At 39.5% G+C, this 21,942-nt stretch overlaps 1 protein-coding gene across 1 annotated transcript; it reads left to right on the top strand.

The window, feature by feature from the left end:
• Nucleotides 1-3,712: 3,712 nt before the first annotated feature.
• GJB7 (gap junction protein beta 7) lies at nucleotides 3,713-15,976 on the top strand. Its single transcript, XM_073893487.1, has 2 exons — nucleotides 3,713-3,829; nucleotides 13,687-15,976. Exon 2 carries the CDS (start codon nucleotides 13,714-13,716, stop codon nucleotides 14,518-14,520), a length of 807 nt encoding a protein of 268 aa, XP_073749588.1. The 5' UTR covers nucleotides 3,713-3,829; nucleotides 13,687-13,713; the 3' UTR covers nucleotides 14,521-15,976.
• Nucleotides 15,977-21,942: the final 5,966 nt, after the last annotated feature.

The following is a 21,942-nucleotide window of genomic DNA, read 5'->3' as shown; positions in this document are numbered from 1 at the left end:
GGCTCCCCGCTCAGCGGGGAGTCTGCTTCTCCCTCTGATCCTCTTCCCTCTCGTGCTCCTATCTCTCATTCTCCCTCTCTCTCAAATAAATAAATAAAATCTTTAAAAAAAAAAATAAAGGGGCGCCTGGGTGGCTCAGTTGGTTAAGCAACTGCCTTCAGCTCAGGTAATGATCCCAGGATCCTGGGATCGAGCCCCATGTTGGGCTCTCTGCTCAGCAGGGAGCCTGCTGCTCCCCCTGCTTGTGCTCTTTCTCTCTGTCAAATAAATAAAATTTACTTTTAATATTAAAATAATATTCTTGGGGAAGGCATGCAAGTGATTAAATTAAGAACTTTTTATTTGGCAAAAGTTGGTGGAGAAGAGATAAAATTTGTTGTTTAATCTCCAATATCTGCAATAACATCTTTATGCACACAAAACCATTCATATTATTTCTTTTAAAGCAGATTAAAATAATAAGCGAAGAGATAAAAATTTAGGTTTATCTGTCACACAGGTGTAATAACTGTTATATCGTATATACTGTGAACATATCAGTTGAATCTAAATGTTTTCCAATACTGTGCACTTGTTTTCTTAAATAAAGGTACACAAAATGCTCATAGGTAAAATATGGCCTTTTATCTCTTGACCTAACAACAAGAAGAATTAACTAGAGCCAGAGGCACATGCATCTATCAACTTCGAGCCCTGAAAGTTTTGAAAGAGTGGTGGTTACACTCATGATAGGTAATACGTGAGTTTCTTTTTCTTAGCAAAACAGTATCGCAAACATTTCTTGGATGTGGAAAGTGGGTAGAAAGTATTTGATGCTTTAAGTGCAAGTATTGAAAATGTGGTGAGCCCTTTCAATGACCTGGGAAGAGACATAGTATCTGGATGGGGCCAGCACCATGGTTTTGCTGGCAGCCAGCTGCGATATGGGGCAAGCTTGTCATACCACTGGGTCCAGAAAGAGCTAATTAAAAAGAGGTTAAAATCAAGGAGACAATGCTCACATTTTCATTCTAAAAATGTTAAAAACTCATTTTAGATATAGAAATGGTGCTAAAATGTGACCTTTTCTACAACCCTCAGGTATTCTATACCAATGAAGCATTTTCCCTTGATCCTTTCCTACATCAGTCAGAAGAGGAATGAGTCACTTATGGCACCAGAAGACACAGCAGTGGAAGGCAGAGAGCCCCTCAAACCACTCTTACCAGGATGTGAAACCTCAGAAGCACTTGATATCACAGGCATCAATCATTATTAAGTAATATTTAGTGTGTCCCTGGACTTGTCCCAATGCTACAAATCTACAAGCTTCTGGTGTAACTGGGAATTACTTCTTCCTTCATGAAGGTGTCTTGTGTTCACAAATGGTACTGAAAAGCAATTGCTCTGAGGTGTGCAGGCAAGTTGCCCCCAACACAAAAGGTAACTTTTGTAGTTTGTCAAGTCCATGCATATGTCTCTCATTTCTGGTGCCATTTTTTTTTTTTTTGACAGGAAATTTCACAATCCAAGGTCAATGCTGCTTTCAGTAGACAAGGATAATGGTGGTTACAGTTTATTGAGCAGTTATTATTTCATTTAACCATCATAAGAACGCTGAAATAGGGAATTCCTTTCTATTTTGCAGATGAGGCAACGGAGGCTCAGAGAACTCAAGCATCTTGGGCAAAGCCACAAAGTTAAGTAGAAAATAGCTTCAAGTTTCCAACGCTGGTTCGCCTGAACTCAGAGTCTACGGGATCTCTACCATTGCAAAAAAAATCTTGAAATTGACAGAATTAGCATCAAATTCTGATAAGTAACTCCCTTGGATCTTGCCTCTCCAGGCTAAACACCTCCAGTTGCTCCAATCCTTTTTATGCATGTTTAGAGACACCCTCTCCACCCTGGTCAGTCTTCTAGACCTACTCGAGTTTGTCAAAGGTCCTCCTGAGACCAGAACAAAACACAGTGCTCCAACTGTGTCTAAACTGAGCAGAAAAGACTCCTAACCTCCCTTGGGAGAGACCTGCTGAGACACAATAAAGGTCAAGTTCAGAGCACAGTGATCTGTGTGTGATGGTCCCCAATGTATAGTAGTGTTTATTTTGCCATCACTGCAGCCAGCTGTGATGGTAACAATCAGAACCTTGGTCATGTTCTTCTCATATGGTGTCTGCACTTGACACACCTTTGTGGTCTTTCTTAACAGAGTGATCACCAAGATAGGCCTTCCTGAGCCCCCACCCTTATGCAGTTCATCCAGGGGGACACATTGGACATTTGAAGGCTCTGGCATACATAGCCTTTGCTCTGGGCTCTGCTCTTGCTGACATTTCACAGGGGCCAGAGTCTCACACTGAAGAGAAAGCTATCAAAATCCAAATCTTAAAGAAGAAGGAGAGGAGAACAAGGTTTACAGAATTTATTCTTTTTCTAGGTCTGCCTTCTCTTATTTCTCCCCACCCTTAGCTTTCTGACTTATAGATGCTGTTATTCCTACTACAATACAGCACTCTTCTTGCAGTTTTTATTATGTCTGTTTCTTCCAAATGAAAAATGGTGATGGAAGAATTAAATCTCTTTGTCAAAAGCATAGCAAGAGTCATGAGTGTAACTGAGAAGGTGTAGGGTTCAGCAGAGACACTTTGTTGAGAACACACCCATGTTCCTATTTCTCATTCCATAAAGATTCAACTCATGTCCCATCTCTTCTATAGAGCATTTCCTGATAGCCCACTGCCCCCGGCAATTTCTCCCTCCCCTGGCTTCTGTGTAAGGTGCTGCAAGATCCTTGAGGACAGGGACCTTTGTCTAGAAAACTGTCAAATTCTACCGTTGGGTTAGTGCTAACATCATTAGAAGGCTAGGATCCTCTGACTCATTAATGCTCAAGGATTCAGTATGCCCTCCCTGAAGGTCATCCTAAAAACCAACTACCTCAATCCAACTGCTCCTGGCAGAAGGTGTCTCAGTACAAAGACTTTCTATCCTGGCTCTGGGACCTGAGGCCCGTTGTGCTCTGTGGTTCTGTTTTCTCATCTTTAAAATGAAGGCATTAAATTTCATGACATCTAATATCATTTCCAACAATGAAATTCTATTTGTAAGCTATTCTTATTCTAAGAGAAAAATGATTTCATTTTTATTTCCACATATCTTTAATTTTAGCTGAATTCATACCTTGGAATAAAAAGATAAAGTACTTTCTCTCCCCCTGCCCCTTGCCTGTCCCCGCTTCTCCCTCTCTCCTCCCTTTCACATCTGTTTGTTATATACATACAAAATGTCTGTTATTGATGCTTCCTGGTTTTGTGAGAGTGATTTTTACTGTGTCTTCTTACTTTCTGAATTTCTAATACCGTATATGATATGAAGTTAAAGTAAGTTCATCAAAGATACATTGACTTAAATTGTTCTTTTGCCTATTGTTTTTGGTAGATAGGTTCTGATAAATAATCTTGGAAAATCCTTTAAAGAGATGAAACACCCTCTCATTGTTCCAGCTTCTTTGTGTAGATGATGACAAGGTTTTATAAAAAGAGATATTCAATGAACTGTGTGTATGTGAATGGCTTTGAGTTAGTTTTTCCAGTTTTAATTCTCTTTTAACATATATTGTAAACAGCAGAGACCCAAGACTTCTCATCTAAGTTATGAGCCAAAACAAATGATCGGGTTACACCTGTTTGGCTTATGCTCCCTTGGAAACCACTAGACTCCATTTGCCAGAGCTTAAAGCACTAGTTTCCTCTCAGGGAAATAGTATAATCAGCTCATGATTTTTTTTTTCTTAATCAAATGAGCGACTGACTGGCTCTCTTCTTAATCTCCACATCTGTGTCAAAAGGTAAGTTAAGCTTATTTCTCTTATGATAGGATTTGTTTATTTAGTGGGAAGATGGCATTTCTTGTAATTAGGTAGTCATTACCTCTTTCCAAAAAGTTTTGGTGAGAGAAGTGATCCTAATTATTACAAGCTAGATGTCCTGCTATCCAGTCTTGTGCCTCATCACAGATGCCCCTTCTGGATAACCTTCCTCTAAGGGAAGTTGCCCATGTGGAATGATGTGTCATGGACCCGAGGACTTTGCAGCTGTGGCCAAGTTGCAACACATGGCCAGAGCACAGAATGTGAATGAGTGGAGGAACAGCCCAGGACCATTTGGCCCCTTCTGTGTGGCTTGAGGACAAACTTTGCACTGTTCCCAAGAGGGGAATCTCTAAAAAATGGCAATGCCTTGGGGCACCTGGGTGGCTTAGTCAGTTAAGCGCCTGAATCTTTCTTTTTTTTTTTAAGATTTTATTTATTTATTTGAAAGAGAGAGCACAACCAGAGGGAGAGGCAGAGGGAGAGGGAGCAGACTCCCCGCTGAGCAGGGAGGCCAGCATGGGGCTCAATCCCAGCACCCTGGGATCATGACCTGAGCTGAAGTAAGACGTTTAACCATCTGAGCCACCCAGGTGCCCCATAGCATCCAAATCTTGATTTTGGCTCAGGTCATGATCTCAGCATCCTGGGATCGAGCCCTGCATCAGGCTCTGTGCTCAGCGGAAAGTCTACTTGGGATTCTCTCTCCCTCTCTTTCTACCCCCAACCACTGCTCATGCACACTCTCTCAAATAAATAAATAAATCTTTAGAAAATATTTTAAAAATAAAAAAATAAAAATGGCAATGCCTTTCTTCATACAGGACATTAAAACACCAGGCAAGAGTTGTTTAATATATATGTTGACACACATATATGTGTCGGCCTGTGTGGGTACTGTTCTACTCAGTATTGTTCATGGACCCCCAGTGTTGACAATTTATTTTTTTAGTATACCATTATTTATATGTATGAAACCTAAAATTAGATGTGAGATAATTTTACATCCACAGGCTAATCCTTAGACTTACAGCTCTTATGCAACTATGTTTACAAAAGAAAAATCAAACATCACAAAACCAATAAAATTAAAATTAATTAAAGTTTAGTGGACAAAAGATATGGTTTGGCTGAAATTAAATTACTACTCATTAAGAGAATAAGGTACTGACTGAAGAAGCCCAGATTCTTTGAAGTTGGTCCTACTGTCCCACTGTGGGTTGGGTTATGGCTTGTTCTTCCACCACTTGTCTCCATTCAATCCGCCAGCAGGCTTCATTCATGCTGCTGCACTGTCCATGTGCCTTCATATAGCTTATTTTTTTTTTTTTTAAGATTTTATGTATTTGTCAGAGAGAAAGCGCACAAGCAGGGGGAGCTGCAGGCAGAGGGAGAAGCAGGCTCCCCGCTGAGCAGAGAGCCCCGATGCAGGACTTGATTGGGATCATGGCCTGGGCCCAAGGCAGATGCTTAACCGACTGAGCCACCCAGGTGTCCCCTTTATGTAGCTTTCTGTTGAGCAGGACCCATCATGTGTTGTTTCTCAGAAGCCCAGATAATTAAAGTTCTGCAACTTGGTTCCAATATGATTTCGAAGACAATATAAATATCAGAGGTCTGCAAAGGGCCTTTGCAAAGGCCAGATAGTAAATAGTTTAGGCTTTGAGGGCTGTACTATCTCTGTTGAAACCAGTCAACTCTGCTATTTTAGCATGAAAACAGCTATAGACAATAGTAAATGAAAGGGCAGTGCTGTGTCCCAACAAAACTTTATTTACAAAACAGGTGGCCAATTGGATTTGGCCTGAAGCCTGTGTAGTTTGCCAAATACTGGTAAATATGAGTACTGAAATCCTGTGGCAGTCCTTGGTTATGAGCTAGTCATCAGCATTGTTTTGATTGCTTAAGATCATAAAAATAAAATACACACACATAAACTTCTCATAAACCCTTGAGAATCTAATGACAGACACTCAGGGGTCATAGATCCTGGGTTGAGAAACACCTTGGTTTAGGGATTTTCCAAACAGGCTATTGCTAAACATGAAAATGCTTGTATTCAGACAGGGGGTTTTATGGAATTTGCAAGTGTCAGCAGGTGGTGGAAAGAGACTCTTGAGAGGAAATTCTATTCTTTAGAGGTTAAATAATTTGTGTACGAGGTAGCACAGAGTTATTAATGAACCAGAGAACCCAGCACACTGCAGGGAGCTGGAGACCAATTATTCAGGATCTGGGTTCTGCTGCTGGGTTTTCTACTGATTTGGGGGAGTCTTGCACAAACCCTTTCCTTCTTTGAGTTTCCCTTTCTTCATCACTACCTTGGAGGTCATACCACCCTCCTTACCTACTTCAGAGAATGGAGGTGGGGGTTACATGAGATGCTGTGAGACACTTCGGAAATGCTCAGGCACTACCCAAGGGCAGGCGCTGTTATTATTGAGACATGAAAGGAGCTGGGTATGGAAGCTGACGCCTTTTTCAGGACTTGTCACTGGTGGTCTGCAAGGAAATTGGAAATCCAGTGCCCCTCCAACACAAGTTTCAAATAGTTCTTTTTGATCATTTCAGAGCAGAACTCTGGCTCCTGGCATTGCTTTTGTGCCAGTTCAGAGCACAGAGAAGGCACTTGCTTGCGGATGGCTGAACCACGCTGGAAGTGAAGTTTGGTGTGGGGGAAGTTGCTGGATAGCAAAGGCTCATCTTGCGATAAATGAAGGACAGGTGGGCTCGTGCTCAGTACCAAAGGCTCAGAAACTCGGGTGTATGATTCACTCCAAGGTGAGTCAGCTCTAAGGGACTCATTAACCAAACCCAGAGGAGCCTGGTTTAGAAGGTGCCTCTCCTGGGACTGGAACTCTTGTATGTAATCTCAGGAGAATATCCTCACACAGTTTAGGGAATCTCCTCAGCAAGAAAATTATTATTGCTTGGTAAATTGGAGGAATGAGAATCAAATGATTGCAACGACATTTAATCCGGGCTGTAGAAAAGTCAGATGTATTAACTATCCTTGCTCCTATTGTATGGTTATTGTAACTCATTTCCTCAACCTAAAACTTGTACACGTTCTCATTCATTCTGACATCAGTATGTTTGCAATAGGGTTGTCCTAGAAAATCCAAAATCCTTGGCTGCCGAAGAGAGTGATGGAGTATTTTATATTCGTACATTATAATCTTTTCCCCATATACAGAACTATGTAGACATTCAGAAGGTCTATGTAGTTTCTGTTCACCTAGCATTCATACAGGGCTCTACTCTTCTGTTAACTTTGCTGCCATGTCATTATGCCAGTCACAGGCCCACAGGGTTGATTAAGTTGTTTCTTCGTTTACTATCCACTTTACTTAGGTGCCCTCTGGTTGCTAAGTTTCCAATTCTCACTTTGACTCTTAAGGTCTTACATAATTTTACACCCTTTTGTCTACTAACATTCTAGTATTTTCCAGGTTATCTCAGGAATATAGGACAGATGATCTTTTTGGGATAGTTTTCTGCTATGAATTACTAATTCTTTCCCTTGATGGTTTTTAGTCATTTCACACTCAAAGGAGGTATTTGTCTCCAAATTCTGAGTTACTTAATTTGGTCTGATTATGCTTCTTTTCTTTTCTGTGTGTGTGTGTCTGCATGCTTTATGAAATGCTTATATTTCATCTTGACTTATGATCACAACAAACGTCATGAAGTAAGCTTGGAGAATATTAGTATCCCTCTTTCATAGAGAGGGAAACAGAGCCCTCAAGAGAGTGAACTTGCCTATAGTGACATAGCACAGAACAGCCCACTGTGACCTTTAAGGCTCTCTGTGACCTGGCTGGACCTCCTTTTCCAGCCTCATCTCAGACCATCCACCCCTCATTCACTGAGGTCCAGTCATGTGGACCTTCCTTCTGTTTCTCAAACACATAAATTCATTCTGTCCAACCATTCCATTTTCCTAGGACGTTCTTCTTCATAGCTTCATGTAGTTGACTTCTTGCCTCTTGGGGCTCCATCCAAAGACCACCTCATCAGAGAGGTCGCCCATGGCCATCCAGTCCAAAGAGGCTCTCCTGGTCCTACCAAAATTACATCATTCTGCCTGTGCTTCCTCACAGTCTTCATCATTATCTGATATTATGCATTTCTTTCTTTCTTGTTTATTGTTTCTCTCCCTCCTTAGAATATAAGCTCTACGAGAGAAGGGCCCTTCTCTATCTAGCTCACTCTTATATCCCAGCACCCAGAGCATATACTTGTCACAATTCTTTTTTTTAAGGGAGAGAGAGAGAATGGGAAAGAGAGAGAGAGAGGGAGAGAGAGAAAGTGTGTGCAGGGAGGGGCAGAGGGAGAGGGAGAATCTTAAGCAGGCTCCATGCCCAGCACAGAGCCCAGTGTGGGGCTTGATCTCACGACCCTGAGATCATGACCTGAGCGAAAATCGAGTTGGACGCTTACCCAACTGAGCCACCCAGGTGCCCCTTTATTTTATATTTTAAAAACTGTACTCATCCTAGTAAATGTGAAGCAATATCTCATTGTAGCTTTGGTTTTCACTTTCTTAATGACTGATGATGTTAAGCATCTTTTCATGTATGGACTGGCCATTTGTATGTCTTCTTTGGAGATATGTCTATTCAAACATTTTGCCCATTTTTGAATTATCTTTTGTTGTTGAGTTTTAGTATTTCCTTAAGTATTCTGGATATTAAAACCTTACCAGATGCATTACTTACAAATTTTTTTCTCACTTTGTGGGTTGTCTTTTTGCTTTCCTAATAACGTCCTTTGATGAACAATGGTTTTTAATTTTGATGAAGTCCAATTTATTTTTTCTTTTTTGTTGTTCATGCTTTTAGTATCATATCCAAGAATCCATTACCAAACTCAAGGTCATAAAGATTTACCCCTTTGTGTTCTTCTAAGAATTCTATGGTTTTGGTTCTTTTATTTAGGTCTTTGATCCATTTTGAGTTAAGTTTTTAAATGGTGTAAAGTAGGGATCCAACTTCATTTTTTTCCATATGGAAATCTGATTGACCCAGCACCTTCTTCTCACCTCCACTTTTAACTCAGACCAAATGTTTGGGGAAAATTTGCAACTCCCCAAAATTATTCCCGATATTGGCAATATTGAATATTTTACTTTCTGAGAATATTTGATTAATTGAATTTTCCAAACTAAATTCCTGTGCAGTTAACTGCTACTTCTTACAAGAAAAGAGAAAGTCATAGGAGAATTAGTACATTAGAATTGGCAAGTAGAAACTATTCAAAAATTTGTAGTTATCGGGGCACCTGGGTGGCTCAGTCGGTTGGGCATCTGCCTTTGGCTTGGGTCATGATCCTGGAGTCCTGGAATCGAGCCCCGCATTGGGCTCCCTGCTCAGTGGGAAGTCTGCTTCTCCCTCTGCCCCTCACCCTGCTCGTGTTCTCTCTCTCTCTGTCTCTCTCTCAAATAAATAAATAAAATCTTAAAAAAATTTAAAAAATTGGTAGTTATCCTTAGTGGCTTAAGAAAAGGGATAAATAAAGACCTTTATTAAAAATAAAGAGACAATCTGAATTATTATTAAGAGATAAGAATGATGAGCTAATGACTTCAAACCAATAATGACTGCTTTCAAATGCTTAAAGGACTATTGTATGGAGATTCTTAATTTATCGACCTTCACAGGAAAAAACCTAGAGAAAAAAATACACTTAACTTGCAATTGGAAAGACTTCCAATTTGACATCAAGGAAAGGCTTTTAATGGCAAAATAATAATGATGATGATAATAATAATGCTTGTGGATCAGCTACCATGTGTCAGACTGTTTTAAGCCTCACGTGGCTGGTTCTATTATGATCAGAGATGAACTTGAACTTGAACCCACTGAGTCCAACACTGTGCCCAGGCTCTTATCCATTATGCTAAATCACCTTTGTTAAAATTGCACTAACATTAGAAAACCTCTCCCTCCTGAGAAAAGCCATTACCTTTCCATCAGCAGAGAACTTCAAAATAGGATAGACATCTATCAGTCAAATGAAATTCATAATCCTGTCACATTTGATGGTATCAGTCTTCCAATTCTTCTCAAACACCAGTTGCTTTTTTACTGCTTTCCTTTTAGCAAAAAAGTCTAAACCTACTCTTGCCTTCCTCCCTTCTCTAAAACACCCAACAGGGTACTTTCAAATGTTTTGTAACATTACATAAATATCTTTTTGAATAATATGGACAAATGCCCAATGACACATGTTATAGGAAAACATAACACTTTTTGTTTTCCCTTTTTAATCTTTGGGACTTTGTTTTAATAATTCATGGAGACATTAACCTTTCAGGTGGATTTGAGAACGCTTTTTATTTAATACAATTTTGTTTGTGTTCTGAAAACCCAAGGACATTGAAGTATTTATTCCCTGCTGAACAGAGAACTGTGCACATGTATCTTTGTTTTCTCTGAAAACATCGCTTAACCTTCATACATTTCCTCAGGGCTCTAGCGTGTGGGCTTACTACATATCGTTCCCTCTGTAAGAGGTAATGTGACATGCTCCAACAGGTGTGCTGCTATAACAATATCCCAATTTTCTTAACCTCCTCATTCCCCTCACACCATTTCCATGATACTCTTTCAGCTGAGTTATAAAGCAGAAAGTAATAATTTTGTAATAGAAAACAAGACATGAAATGGCAAGGATTTCACCTGAGAAATCACAAAGTATATTAGTGGCAGATCTGGAGCTCTGGCCCACAACTTCTGATGATAGTAGAAAGTTAAACGAAGTGATTTTTACTTGGAGAGATTTTGCCTCATCTCCACAGGGTACATTTGGAAATGTCTGGACTACATTTTTGGTTGTCTGAAATGGGGGCAGGAGGTGGTACTACTGGCATCTAGCTCGTAGAGGCCAGGAGTACTGCTAAACAACCTACAATGCACAGGGCAGCTGCTCGAACAAAGAATTATCCAGCCCCAAATTTAATAATGTCACTGTTGAGAAGCTCTGTTTTAGAGTGATGGAAATTCAATTTGAACACTGTTTTGCATCTTATTTTTAAATGTGGGAAAGTGGCTTCATTTTTTAGAATCTGCTTTCTCATGTGAAAGAACAAAACATCCATCACCATAAACAAACAAACCAAACCAAAAAACAGAACTCCCACTTTCTAGGGTAGTTGTGAGAGACCTAACTCAAAAGCACTGAACAGAAAGTGCTGAGTATGTAATGGGCCCAACAAACAAATTGGGGGCTACACCACAGAATTCAATTATAAGACAAAATAGAAGGCAGAAAGACAACATCACTGAAATGAAAAAGAAGGCTCTCTAGCATTCTATCAACTTTTTTAGAATTATTTTTTAATTTAAATTCAATTTAGTTAACATATAGTGTATTATTAGTTTCAGGAGAACTTAATGATTCATGAGTTGCATCAGAGCATGCAGTGTTTATTACATCAAGTGCCCTCCTTAATACCCATCACCCAGTTACCCCAACCCCCAACCACCTCCCCTCCAGCAACCCTCAGTTTGTTTCCTATAGTTAGGAGTTTCTCATGGTTTGCCACCCTGTTTTATCTTATTTTTCCTTCCCTTCTCCCATGTTCATGTTTTGTTTCTTAAATTCCACATGAGTGAAATCATATGGTATTTGCCTTTCTCTGACTGACTTATTTCACTTAGCATAATACCCTCTAGTTCCATCCACGTTGTTGTAAATGGCAAGATTTCATCCTTTTTTATGGCTGAGTAGTATTCCATATTTTATATATGCCAAATCTTCTTTATCCATTCATCTGTCTATGAACATCTGGGTTCTTTCCATAGTTTGTCTATTGTGGACATTGCTTCTGTAAACGTTGGGGTGCATGTGCCCCTTTGAAACACTATTTTTGTATACATTGGATAAATACTTACTAATGCAATTGCTGGGTCATAGGGCAGTTTTATTTTTAACTCTTTGAGGAACCTCCATACTGTTTTCCAGAGTGGCTGTACCCAGTTTGGATTCCTACCTACAGTGTAAGAGGGTTCCCCTTTCTCTGAGTCCTTTGCCAACATCCCTTGTTTCCTGACTTGTTAATTTTAGCCATTCTGACCTATGTGAGGTGGTATCTCATTGTGATTTTGATTTGATGCTGAGTGATGTTGAACATTTTTTCATGTGTCTGTTGGCCATCTGTATGTCTTCTTTGGAGAAATGTCTGTTCATGTTTTCTGCCCATTTCTTGACTGGATTTTTTGTCCTATCAGCTTTTATATGGAAAAGAGCAAAAAAGATGGAAAGAGTTGCAAGATAATTAAGCAGCATCAAGAACATACTAGGAGGAGAGGGGAAGAGATGATGAGACTGGAAATAGAAAGCTGTGGGAAGGATGTATAGGTGAGAGATATTTCAGCAGTGACCTGGAGGGGAATTTGAGAGATATTTAGGAGGAATCAGAAGAATTTGGTGAGCAATTAAAAAGAGTCACGAGAAAGGAGTCCAGGATGAATATGAGATATCCAACTTGGGTGCTTGGGTATTGGTGATGCCATTAAGCAAGAAAATCAAAGGGCAGGACAGACAATAAATTCAGCTGTAGATATATCAAGTTTGAGATGCCTATGACATATTTAAATGATAACAAAGAGGCAGTGAGATATGGAAATCTGGGGAGAAGCTGAAGATTTGAGAGTCAGGAATCTGAAAGCAGCAGTTGAATCCATGGGAATGAATGAGATTTTCTAGGGAGAGAATATGGAGTGAGAAAAGAACAGACGACAGAGCTTTTAAGAACTAGACAAAGAAACCTAAGATGGCACAATCAAGAGGATCAGAACAATAGAAAGAGAAGAGAGAGTAATACGGATGTCAAGGCTGAAAGAGTTTCAAGAACACAAGTTTCAAGAACACAACAGGATCATAGAAAAATTAAATGAGATCCAGAGCATCCAGAAGATTTGGTAGTTGAGTGGTAGTGTTAATTTTAGTGTGCGATGGTGAGCAGAAAAAACTGGACTCAGTGAGTTGAAGAGTAAATAATAACTGAGGAAGTAGAAATAAGGGATAAAGGAAGTTGGGGGCTTGTCAGAGAGATAAGCTATGCAGATTTCTCCCATTAAAAAATGGATAACACTTAAGTACACTTATATGCTGAGATGATTAAAATGGTGAGGGTTGGAGATACAGAATATAGAACCAGGGAAAATGGATAGATCAAGAATGGGCTGTAGCACTGGAATGATCATTTTGAGGCAATATGAGACTGACCCCTCCCTCTAAACTGGGTGGAACAGGTTAAGTTGGGCATGGATGTAAGTCTGGAGGGGTGAGGAAACATGAGTTTGGAGAAGTTCATATTGGAGAGCCTCACTTATCACTGTCAGAATGTAGGCAAGCTCAGCTGTTGGTATGGCATACAGGACACAAAGGGAGGTAGGTGCAGAGAATAACCTTTAGGGATTGGGGAGGGGCATTGACAAAGTAGAAAAAGTGAGTAGAGATTACAGCTTCAAGAAGTGGGTATGTGAGGGCTATCTCAAGGTACCAAAGTCACCTTGGGATTCATATCTAATTTTTTCTAGATCAGTAACAGAATCCATCCATCCTTAGAAAGAAGCAATAAACTGAAGAATTTGTTTGAAAATGGGATAGTGTGTGTGGGATCACCAACCAAATTCCAGATTAAACTGGGCATGAGATAAATTACATCTGTGGACCAATTGTATTATCTCCTTGTTTGAAAATGAGTCCTCAACATCCAGAGTTGAAATTTGAATTTATCTTCCATAATCCCGTAATCAAGTAAGACAGTGGAAATGATCAATGAAATAAAAATAAGTGAATCATGATGACATTGTTTTCTTTTGCAGAATCCTACCTTCTTTTGAACCCAAGTCATGAGTTGGATGTTCCTCAGGGACCTCCTAACTGGAGTAAACAAATACTTAACCGGGATTGGGCGGATTTGGCTTGCTGTTGTGTTCATCTTCCGTTTGCTGGTCTACATGGTGGCGGCAGAGCATGTGTGGAAAGATGAGCAGAGAGAGTTTGAGTGCAACGTTAAACAGCCTGGTTGTGAAAATGTGTGTTTTGATCACTTCTTCCCCATCTCCCAGGTCAGACTTTGGGCCTTACAACTGGTCATGGTCTCCACGCCTTCACTTCTGGTGGTTCTACATGTAGCCTATCGTGAGGGTAGAGAGAAAAGGCACAGAAAGAAACTCTATGTCAGCCCAGGTATGATGGATGGGGGCCTGTGGTACACTTACCTTATCAGCCTTATTGTTAAAACTGGTTTTGAAATTGGCTTCCTGGCTTTATTTTACAAAATGTATGATGGCTTTAGTGTTCCCTACCTTATGAAGTGTGATTTGAAGCCTTGTCCCAACACTGTGGACTGCTTCATCTCCAAACCCACTGAGAAAACGATCTTCATACTCTTCTTGGTTATTACCTCATGCCTGTGCATTGTGTTGAATTTCATCGAACTGAGCTTTTTGGTTCTCAAGTGCCTTATTAAGTGCTGTCTCCAAAAATGCTCTAAAAGACTCAAGTCCTCAGCATGTGAGTGCCACAACCTCAGACATGTTGAATGTGGTGAGATAGGGGCTCCTCCCCTGCTCCAGAATCGCCATTCAGATTTGGCCATGAGCTCACCCCAGCGAGGTGAAACAAAGCTGCTTTTTGATATACAAGAGGGTTAGACAAGGAGAACCTGCATCCTTTCTAAGCAAGACCTGGGCTACACTGGAAAACAAAGGGCGTCAGCCTTTATGTCACTTGGGACATTTTTTAAAATTTTCAATATGTGCTCAGTTGTATACACTAGACAGAGATCTCATTGTTGTAGGATTCAAGTGTGTATGTGAGTTGTGTTTGAATAGTTAATTGCAAATTAGTCTGAAGAAATTCAACAAGCAGCATTCTCTTAAATGCTTAGATCTGTCAACTGGAAAATATAAAATGTGACATTTCTGAAAAATGTGATGGCCTCCAAGCTGAGGTTGAAGTGCTGGCGGTCTTTCCATAGTGGCAGCCGAGGCTCCCCTCACTCAGCCCTGCTTAATCTTTGCAGAGAAAGAGCATGTTGAGGGTGGGGCAGCAGCTAACCAAGGACACAAAAAAGCACACACAGTGACACTCAGTGAGAAGGCCTGGCTTGGGGAAATGACCACAGAGCCCAGGACTCTGCAGGTTAGGGCTCCCTGGATATAAGGGGAGTAGGGGAGAGGGAAGAAAGCCATCATCTGTGGTCTCCAAGTTGATACAAATATTACCGGGAGATATTCTGCTTAAGCCTGAACTAGGAGACACCTGAAAGGGTCACTCTAGAGTCACACGGGAAGGCAGGCCCCATTGAGTACATTGACCGGGAGCAGGGTAGGACCCAGAAAGAGAACATACCTAACTTGATAATTACTTGACACTTCTACCACTGAACATTGAAATACTTTTTAAATTTCTGTATTTGTTGAACCTTTCTATAATCAGGAATTCAGAATGTAGTCTACAATATATCATAGTTTGCCCACAATTTACTAGTACATCTCTCTCTAGAATAGATAATAAAATGTGTACTATGCTGTTACATTGGTGTGGAAAAATGCAAAAAAAAAGATGTTTATTATTACTTGATTTGGAGCCTAGCTTTTAGTTTATTTTTATTTTTTTTCCTTTAAAGAAAGAGAGAGAGAGAGAGAGAGAGAGCATGTGAGTACAAGGGGGACAGGTGGGAGGCAGATGATGAGGGAGAGAGAATCTTAAGCAGGCTCCACGCCCAGCATGGAGCTCGACGTGGGGCGGGATCTCATGACCCTGAGATCATGACCTGAATGGAAATCAAGAGTTGGAGGCTCAACCGACTGACCCACCCAAGCACTCCTTTCTTATTTTTTAAAAAAAAATCACAGATATATCATCTTTGGATTTAATACTCTAATGGATGTGCATTTCTCCAGAATAAAATGAAGTGGTTTTGTTGTCTGTCATTGATATTGTTACTTGACTGCACCGAGTATTATTATTCTGGGAAATAAACTTTTGACAGTTTTAGAACATGACTTGGAACCCTGCTTGGTAAGGATAGCTCAGAAATCATTCTCCACTGGGAATTTTTTAATGAGAAGTCAGTGCATAAAAATGTAATTTTAACTAAAACCGATTATGTCATGTCTTCCATGGCCTTGCCCTCTTCAGCAGAAAGCCACTGTGATACATGCATAATGAGGGTTATTTCTGTCATTATCTACAAACCGTGTCACCAACAGTGGTCATAATCTGTCTTAAAGACTGTGCCCTGGACAAGACAGAGAAAGGTGAACTTTGTGGTTTTCCCCATCTTTCAGTTTATGCCTCAGATCACTCACTGTTGCACTCATGAACCTACGTCCATTTGATATGAAAACACCTCACCTTCAAAAATGCAGGTAACCACTAAAGGACTTAAAGGAATACACCTAAATTTTTGACAGTGATAAGGGGTTAAAGAAGTTCAAGGTTTTTGAGGCCCCGATCATGGTACATAATCTAGAAAATAGGGTTTTAGTGCACAGAACTGGAATGGAGACAATTTTTCAGTCTGAGGGTAAGTTTGCTGCCAAAAATGTTTTTGAGAAGCTCAGCCTTGTAACATCAGTTATGACAACCAGTTCTGCTCTAGGGAAAAGGATTGGTGGGACATTAGCATTGCTTGCTTTCCCACTTCCCTTGGAGAGGAGATGGAAAGGTAACGGGAGCAAGGACTGTGAATGAAGTTGTTTAGACAGGAAAGGGAATGATTTTTTTTTTCCCTCCTTTAAGCTTAGTTTACAAAATGAGTTTCCTATAAGAATACTCTGGAACTTGTCTTGGTGCCAGTGAAGACCCGAAGCATTTGGTTGAGAGAAACTAGCGTTTAAATTTTGGCATCTTTATTGTTTCTCTTATCACTAAAGTAATATTTACTGAGTTGTGATCAATAGAAACAAGACACTGTGCTATGTACCTTCAGAGATCTACAATACCTGCCTCAAGAAAATCTCCACCTTCAGGGAGGAGCACGGAGGTGAAGATGGGGGGAGTATCTCACATCTCACACCATGTCCTGTATTGACAGGGTCACCTTCCTTGACTTGACCCCCCCCCCCACTGGTGCTCAGAAAGCAGATGATAACCTTCGAGATGAAGAAAGTGAGAACCCCAAGTTCAGTCACTTTCTTTCAGGGATCTACATCTAGTAGAAGCAGAGTTAACGATCAACCGAGGTTCTTCCTTTAAACCACTTTCTCACCTCATGAGGCTGCCCAGATCACTAAACAGACATCTTAATTTCATTCAAGCCATTCCTGACCTGCAGGTAGTTTGGCTTTCTAGCACTCAACCCCAAAATCTTTCTGGCTACAAATTTTGTCTGTGGCCACAGGGTTTCTTCTTTTTTCCTTTAAAGAAAGAAAGAGAGCATTGGAGCTGAAGGGAATTTTTTTTCTTTTCCAAGTGCTTGTATGAAAGAATGCCTAGGGTTGCAAGTAGCTACGGTTCCAGTCTTCCCAAGGAAATTAAACCAACTTCCTCAAGACAGAAAGACTGCAAAGTTAAGAGGAGAGGAGAAAAAGGCAAAGACCTAAGGATGTTTGAACTTTTCAGTCCTGCTGTCCCTGACACAGGCTCCCCACTACCCTCTTCCACCCCTGCTTTCTGCAGTTTATATGAAAGATAATTTCCCCACTTTTGCTTGCAACTGGAAGAATTCTAATAAAACCATGTTCTTCATACATTTCTTTCCTGTACAATTAAAAAAAGAGGAGGTCGGACACATCCTTTGTACTTATTCCCTTTCTAGGCATTGAGCAACCTAACTTTGACATGTGTGTATGTATAGAGTGTTTGTGTGAATAGGGTGAGAGATGTGGAAGGATCTCAACATTGGTTACGATAAAGGAGAGGTGAATTTTTTCTTTATAAATCTTTTGTTTCACATATTATTTTCGTTCTTAAAATTTTTTTAAGATTATTTTATTTAGATTAAGATTAAAATTATTTATTTGAGAGAATGAAAGAGAGAGCGAGAGAGAGCATGGGGGGGGAGGGTCAGAGGGAGAAGCAGACTCTCTGCTCAGCAGGGAGTCTGATGTGGGACTCGATCCCGGGACTCCAGGATCGCCTGAGCTGAAGGCAGTCGCTTAACCACCTGAGCCACCCAGGTGCCCCTCGTTCTTAAAATTTTAATAAAAAAATAAAGTAATTAAAAGCCCAAAGTGCCCCATCCCATCACATGCATAGCACATCTTGCCCAAATATTGATGCCAACTTATTCCTAGTTTATATTTTATTTTGTTTGTATATTTAATACTGCACAGAGCACAAAAGAGAGGGTGTGTCCCACCTCTGTAAAAAAATTGGTGAGGAAAGAACGAACCAGTGGTGGAGCATGTAAAGGCAAAAAGTGTCAGCATTCCTTTGGATTTTATGACAAAATCCCAAGGGAGGTGTTCTGGGAGAAACCTACCAGAAGCTCTTTCTTTAGTATAAAATTGGGTCTTTTTTCACAGAGCAAATCTTCCTTCAGCTGTAAGGGACAATGGTGATTGTGGGGAGTTCTGAGAATTTTCCACTGACCTATCTTGTTTCCACTGTGTCAGGGAAATTTTCCTATTGTAAGTAAAGATTACTTTTTAAAAGGCTGTGATGTATCCATATACTCTGTTTGAAAGCAAAGTAAAATGAATTCTGTATGTTACCCCAAATAGGTCAACATTCTCATCTACTTAAAGGTGAAGTATCTGATCCTTCCCCTACTATGAAGATTTAATTTTATATTAAAAAGGAAAAATAATTGTTCAGAGAAAAGTAATATATGTAACTTCTCTTAATTGTCTTGAAAATGTTTTTCAGACATTAATGCCATCAGTCGAGATGGACAGATGGCTGTGGTATAGAATTGTCTGTACAGAGTAAGAGGAAATTGAAGAAGAGGATTCGTTTTCTATCCTTTAGAAAAAGGTCATTGTTGAACTCTGTGCAATAGATTGGGTCCAGAGGAGACAAATATTAAGCAATCCCATTTTCACTTTCTTGCTATAAAAATTTCACTAAATTGATGGTCATCAATCCCTTATAACTAAAAGAAGTATTAGTCATTAGGTTAAACAAGTGCTTTCATTTATAAAGCATTTATTTCAAAGGAGAGTCAGTGCAGTAACTTGAGATTTGACTTTCTATGGATGTCTAGCAAATGTGATAAAGCAATCTCAGAGAAAATGGCTTCTAATTAGATTTGATGATGACATTAAAAACTACTCACTGTGGCTAAGGTGAAGGTTGTCTTATTCATCTTTTCGTATCCTGTATCCCCACAGCTTAGGTCCCTGGTACTTAGAAGTTCAAGGTTTCTTGGGAAAAAAAATCTGTTCCTCTTGCTTCTTCTTCTGTCTACCCACCCATTTACTCTTCTTCACCTAAAAGAATTCTGATTTTGTTGGAGATGGCAATGTCCCCAGCTAAAAAGTCACATTTCCAGGTCTCCTTTCCATGTAAAAGTAGCAGTGTGAAATCTTCTTGTCAAAACAAGATTTTTTGACCGATGCTCTGGGTAAAAGTTAAAAAGTAGGCCTGACCTAGCTTGAATGCATCTTTTCACTTCCCAGCCCCTTCCTGCCTGAGACATCATAGCCAGAGCTGTAGTAAACATCTTTCTACCATGAGGTGACTTTGAGGATGGAAGCGTGACGTTATGCACGAAGAAACAGAAAGACAGCTCCTGGGACATTTGCTGCCGTCTGTCATGGAACTGCCATATTAACTCTGAACTGCCTATTTCCATGCTTTTGTTTTTATTGTTATGTGAGAGAGAACTCCTACCTGATGTAAACCATTGCCTTGTTAGGCTCTTTTACTTATAGCCAAAAATAGTTCCTGACTACATTCATGTTAAGTGATTAGGATGAAGACACAGAAGATATGCTTATAACTGAAGACAAAAGAAATGACCAGTATGTTGAATGCCAGACATAAAGCATGACTAAAAAATCTCAGTAGAATTTTGTTCAGAACAAGTCAGATGAAATGGAACATGTAGCCATTCTGTATCAAGATTTAAAATTTTAACATGAGACAAGGATTGATATTAGTTCATGACATAAAGTCCTTAGAGTTTAAGCTTGCACCTTAGAAATGAGCAAAGTGTAGTATAAGACTATTGAAAACAAGTTAATCTTGTGTTAGAAGTTTGTGTCCAGACTATAGGGAATGATTTTCCCAATCCTGAAAAGAGAAATACCTTATTACATGTTCCAGTGTTTCAGAACCAGTATTGGTGAACATCAAAGAGATAAACATTTCATCTAATATAGAAATATTCTATTAATTTGAACTACCTCAAAATGAAATGACTGCCCAATAAAGTAGTGAGAACCCTGAGAGCGATGATCAAGAATATTCCTGAATTGTACAGCAGGTATAGCTAAATGACCTCCAAATTTCCTTTTGACTCTCCAAGATTCTACGGTTCTCAAACCTACAACATATACTTGGCAATGGCAAAATAAGACTTTGTATTGGTTATCTCATTATATAAACCTGATACCATTGAAAGATCTCTAATAGAGAATTGCCTTAAAAAACAAATTTCATGTACAGTACTAAGAGACCTCTTTAAACAATTTAGGCAGTTCCATAGAACTGATTATAACAAGATTTATTTATTTATTTTTAAAGATTTTGTCAGAGAGAGAGAAAGAGAAAGAGAGAGAGAGAGCACAAGCAGTGGGAGGGACAGAGGGAGAAGCAGACTCCCCACTGGGCAAGGAGCCCGACCCGGGACTCGATTCCAGGACCCCAGGACCACGACCTGCGCTGAAGGCAGATGCTTAACTGAGCCATCCAGGCATCCCAAGATTTATCTTTATAATCATAGCATTGTAGTAACATGTAAGGTACTTAATATTTTCTATAATTTCATTCTTTTCTCCACCTTGAGAAATCTAATTTCATTTCAAGGCTTGGATAAATATTTCTACCAGAGAGCATTTTTTAAAAAATGTAAAATGGGGATAAATAATACCTATGTCATAGGTTGTTAACCAAAGATGATCCATGCAAAGCGTTGGTTAAGTGGATTTTTTAAAAAAGTTAGATATTGTAATTAACAATACATGGCTTTATTATATCACTTATCCCTATATAATTTGCTTGTGCATTTGTATCCCCCTCTAAATTATGAGCATATTGAATGTAGGCAAGAGCCATGTCCTTTGCCATTGTACCCTCAAGGCTTAACCCACAGAGGTAGCTCAGCAACAATTAACATATCCACGAATCTTATACCCTATGTTGCATGAACTAAAAAAATCATGGTATTCTGGAATGGAAGAAATCTTTAAAATGTTTATAATGAGAAGAGTACAACTCAGAATGATAAAGTGACTTGCCTAATATTACATGAAGTGATGGAGTAAGAATACAGGATTTTTTCTTTTTTAACTCCAAATCTAGTCGTTCAAAAGTTTTCTGTACAAAATTGTTTCAAAGATCTTTGGAATATTGGCATCCCATATAATAACCAACTGCACTGCATTTTTTTTTTTTTTTTACCATAGTGGTCAATAAAATTCTGATTTTGTTGGCATTGACAATGTGCCTAGCTAAAAAAAAATACACATTTCCAAGTCTCCTTTGCATGTAGAGGTAGCAGTGTGACTTACCTTGCTGTCAAAAGATTTTTTGGTGCTTTCTGTAAAGTTAAAAATATGTGTAATACATGCAAGGTGACTCTAGCCTGTTTCATTATAAATGGTGGTCTATTAAAAAATATACATCATAGTCATTTAGTTTTCAAAATTGTACTTCAGTAACTGTTCAATTTATCATAAGTACTTAAAAATATAAATGACCACATCTTAGTGTATGTCCTTTATAACGTATATTTCTAGTTCAATTTCTAGAGCCTAGCTCTACACCACATTTCCTATGTTAGCTTGCCATCTTGTGGCCTCTTACTCCTGTGCAACTCAGTATCTGACCACCACACACTCACACATCCACTTTTTCATTTGTTTTATATGCAGCATGTAAGTTAGGTGCACATCCAATTTCACTCCGAGACCAACTTTATTCCAGCGAAGGTTGACAAACCTGTAGTCAGAAATACAAAT

This window comes from Callorhinus ursinus, unplaced genomic scaffold (genome assembly GCF_003265705.2).
Source record: "Callorhinus ursinus isolate GAN/ISIS: 27379988/994484 unplaced genomic scaffold, GSC_fseal_2.0 scaffold6, whole genome shotgun sequence".
NCBI classification, from domain to species: domain Eukaryota; kingdom Metazoa; phylum Chordata; class Mammalia; order Carnivora; family Otariidae; genus Callorhinus; species Callorhinus ursinus.
This window is presented reverse-complemented; position numbering and strand designations above follow the sequence as displayed.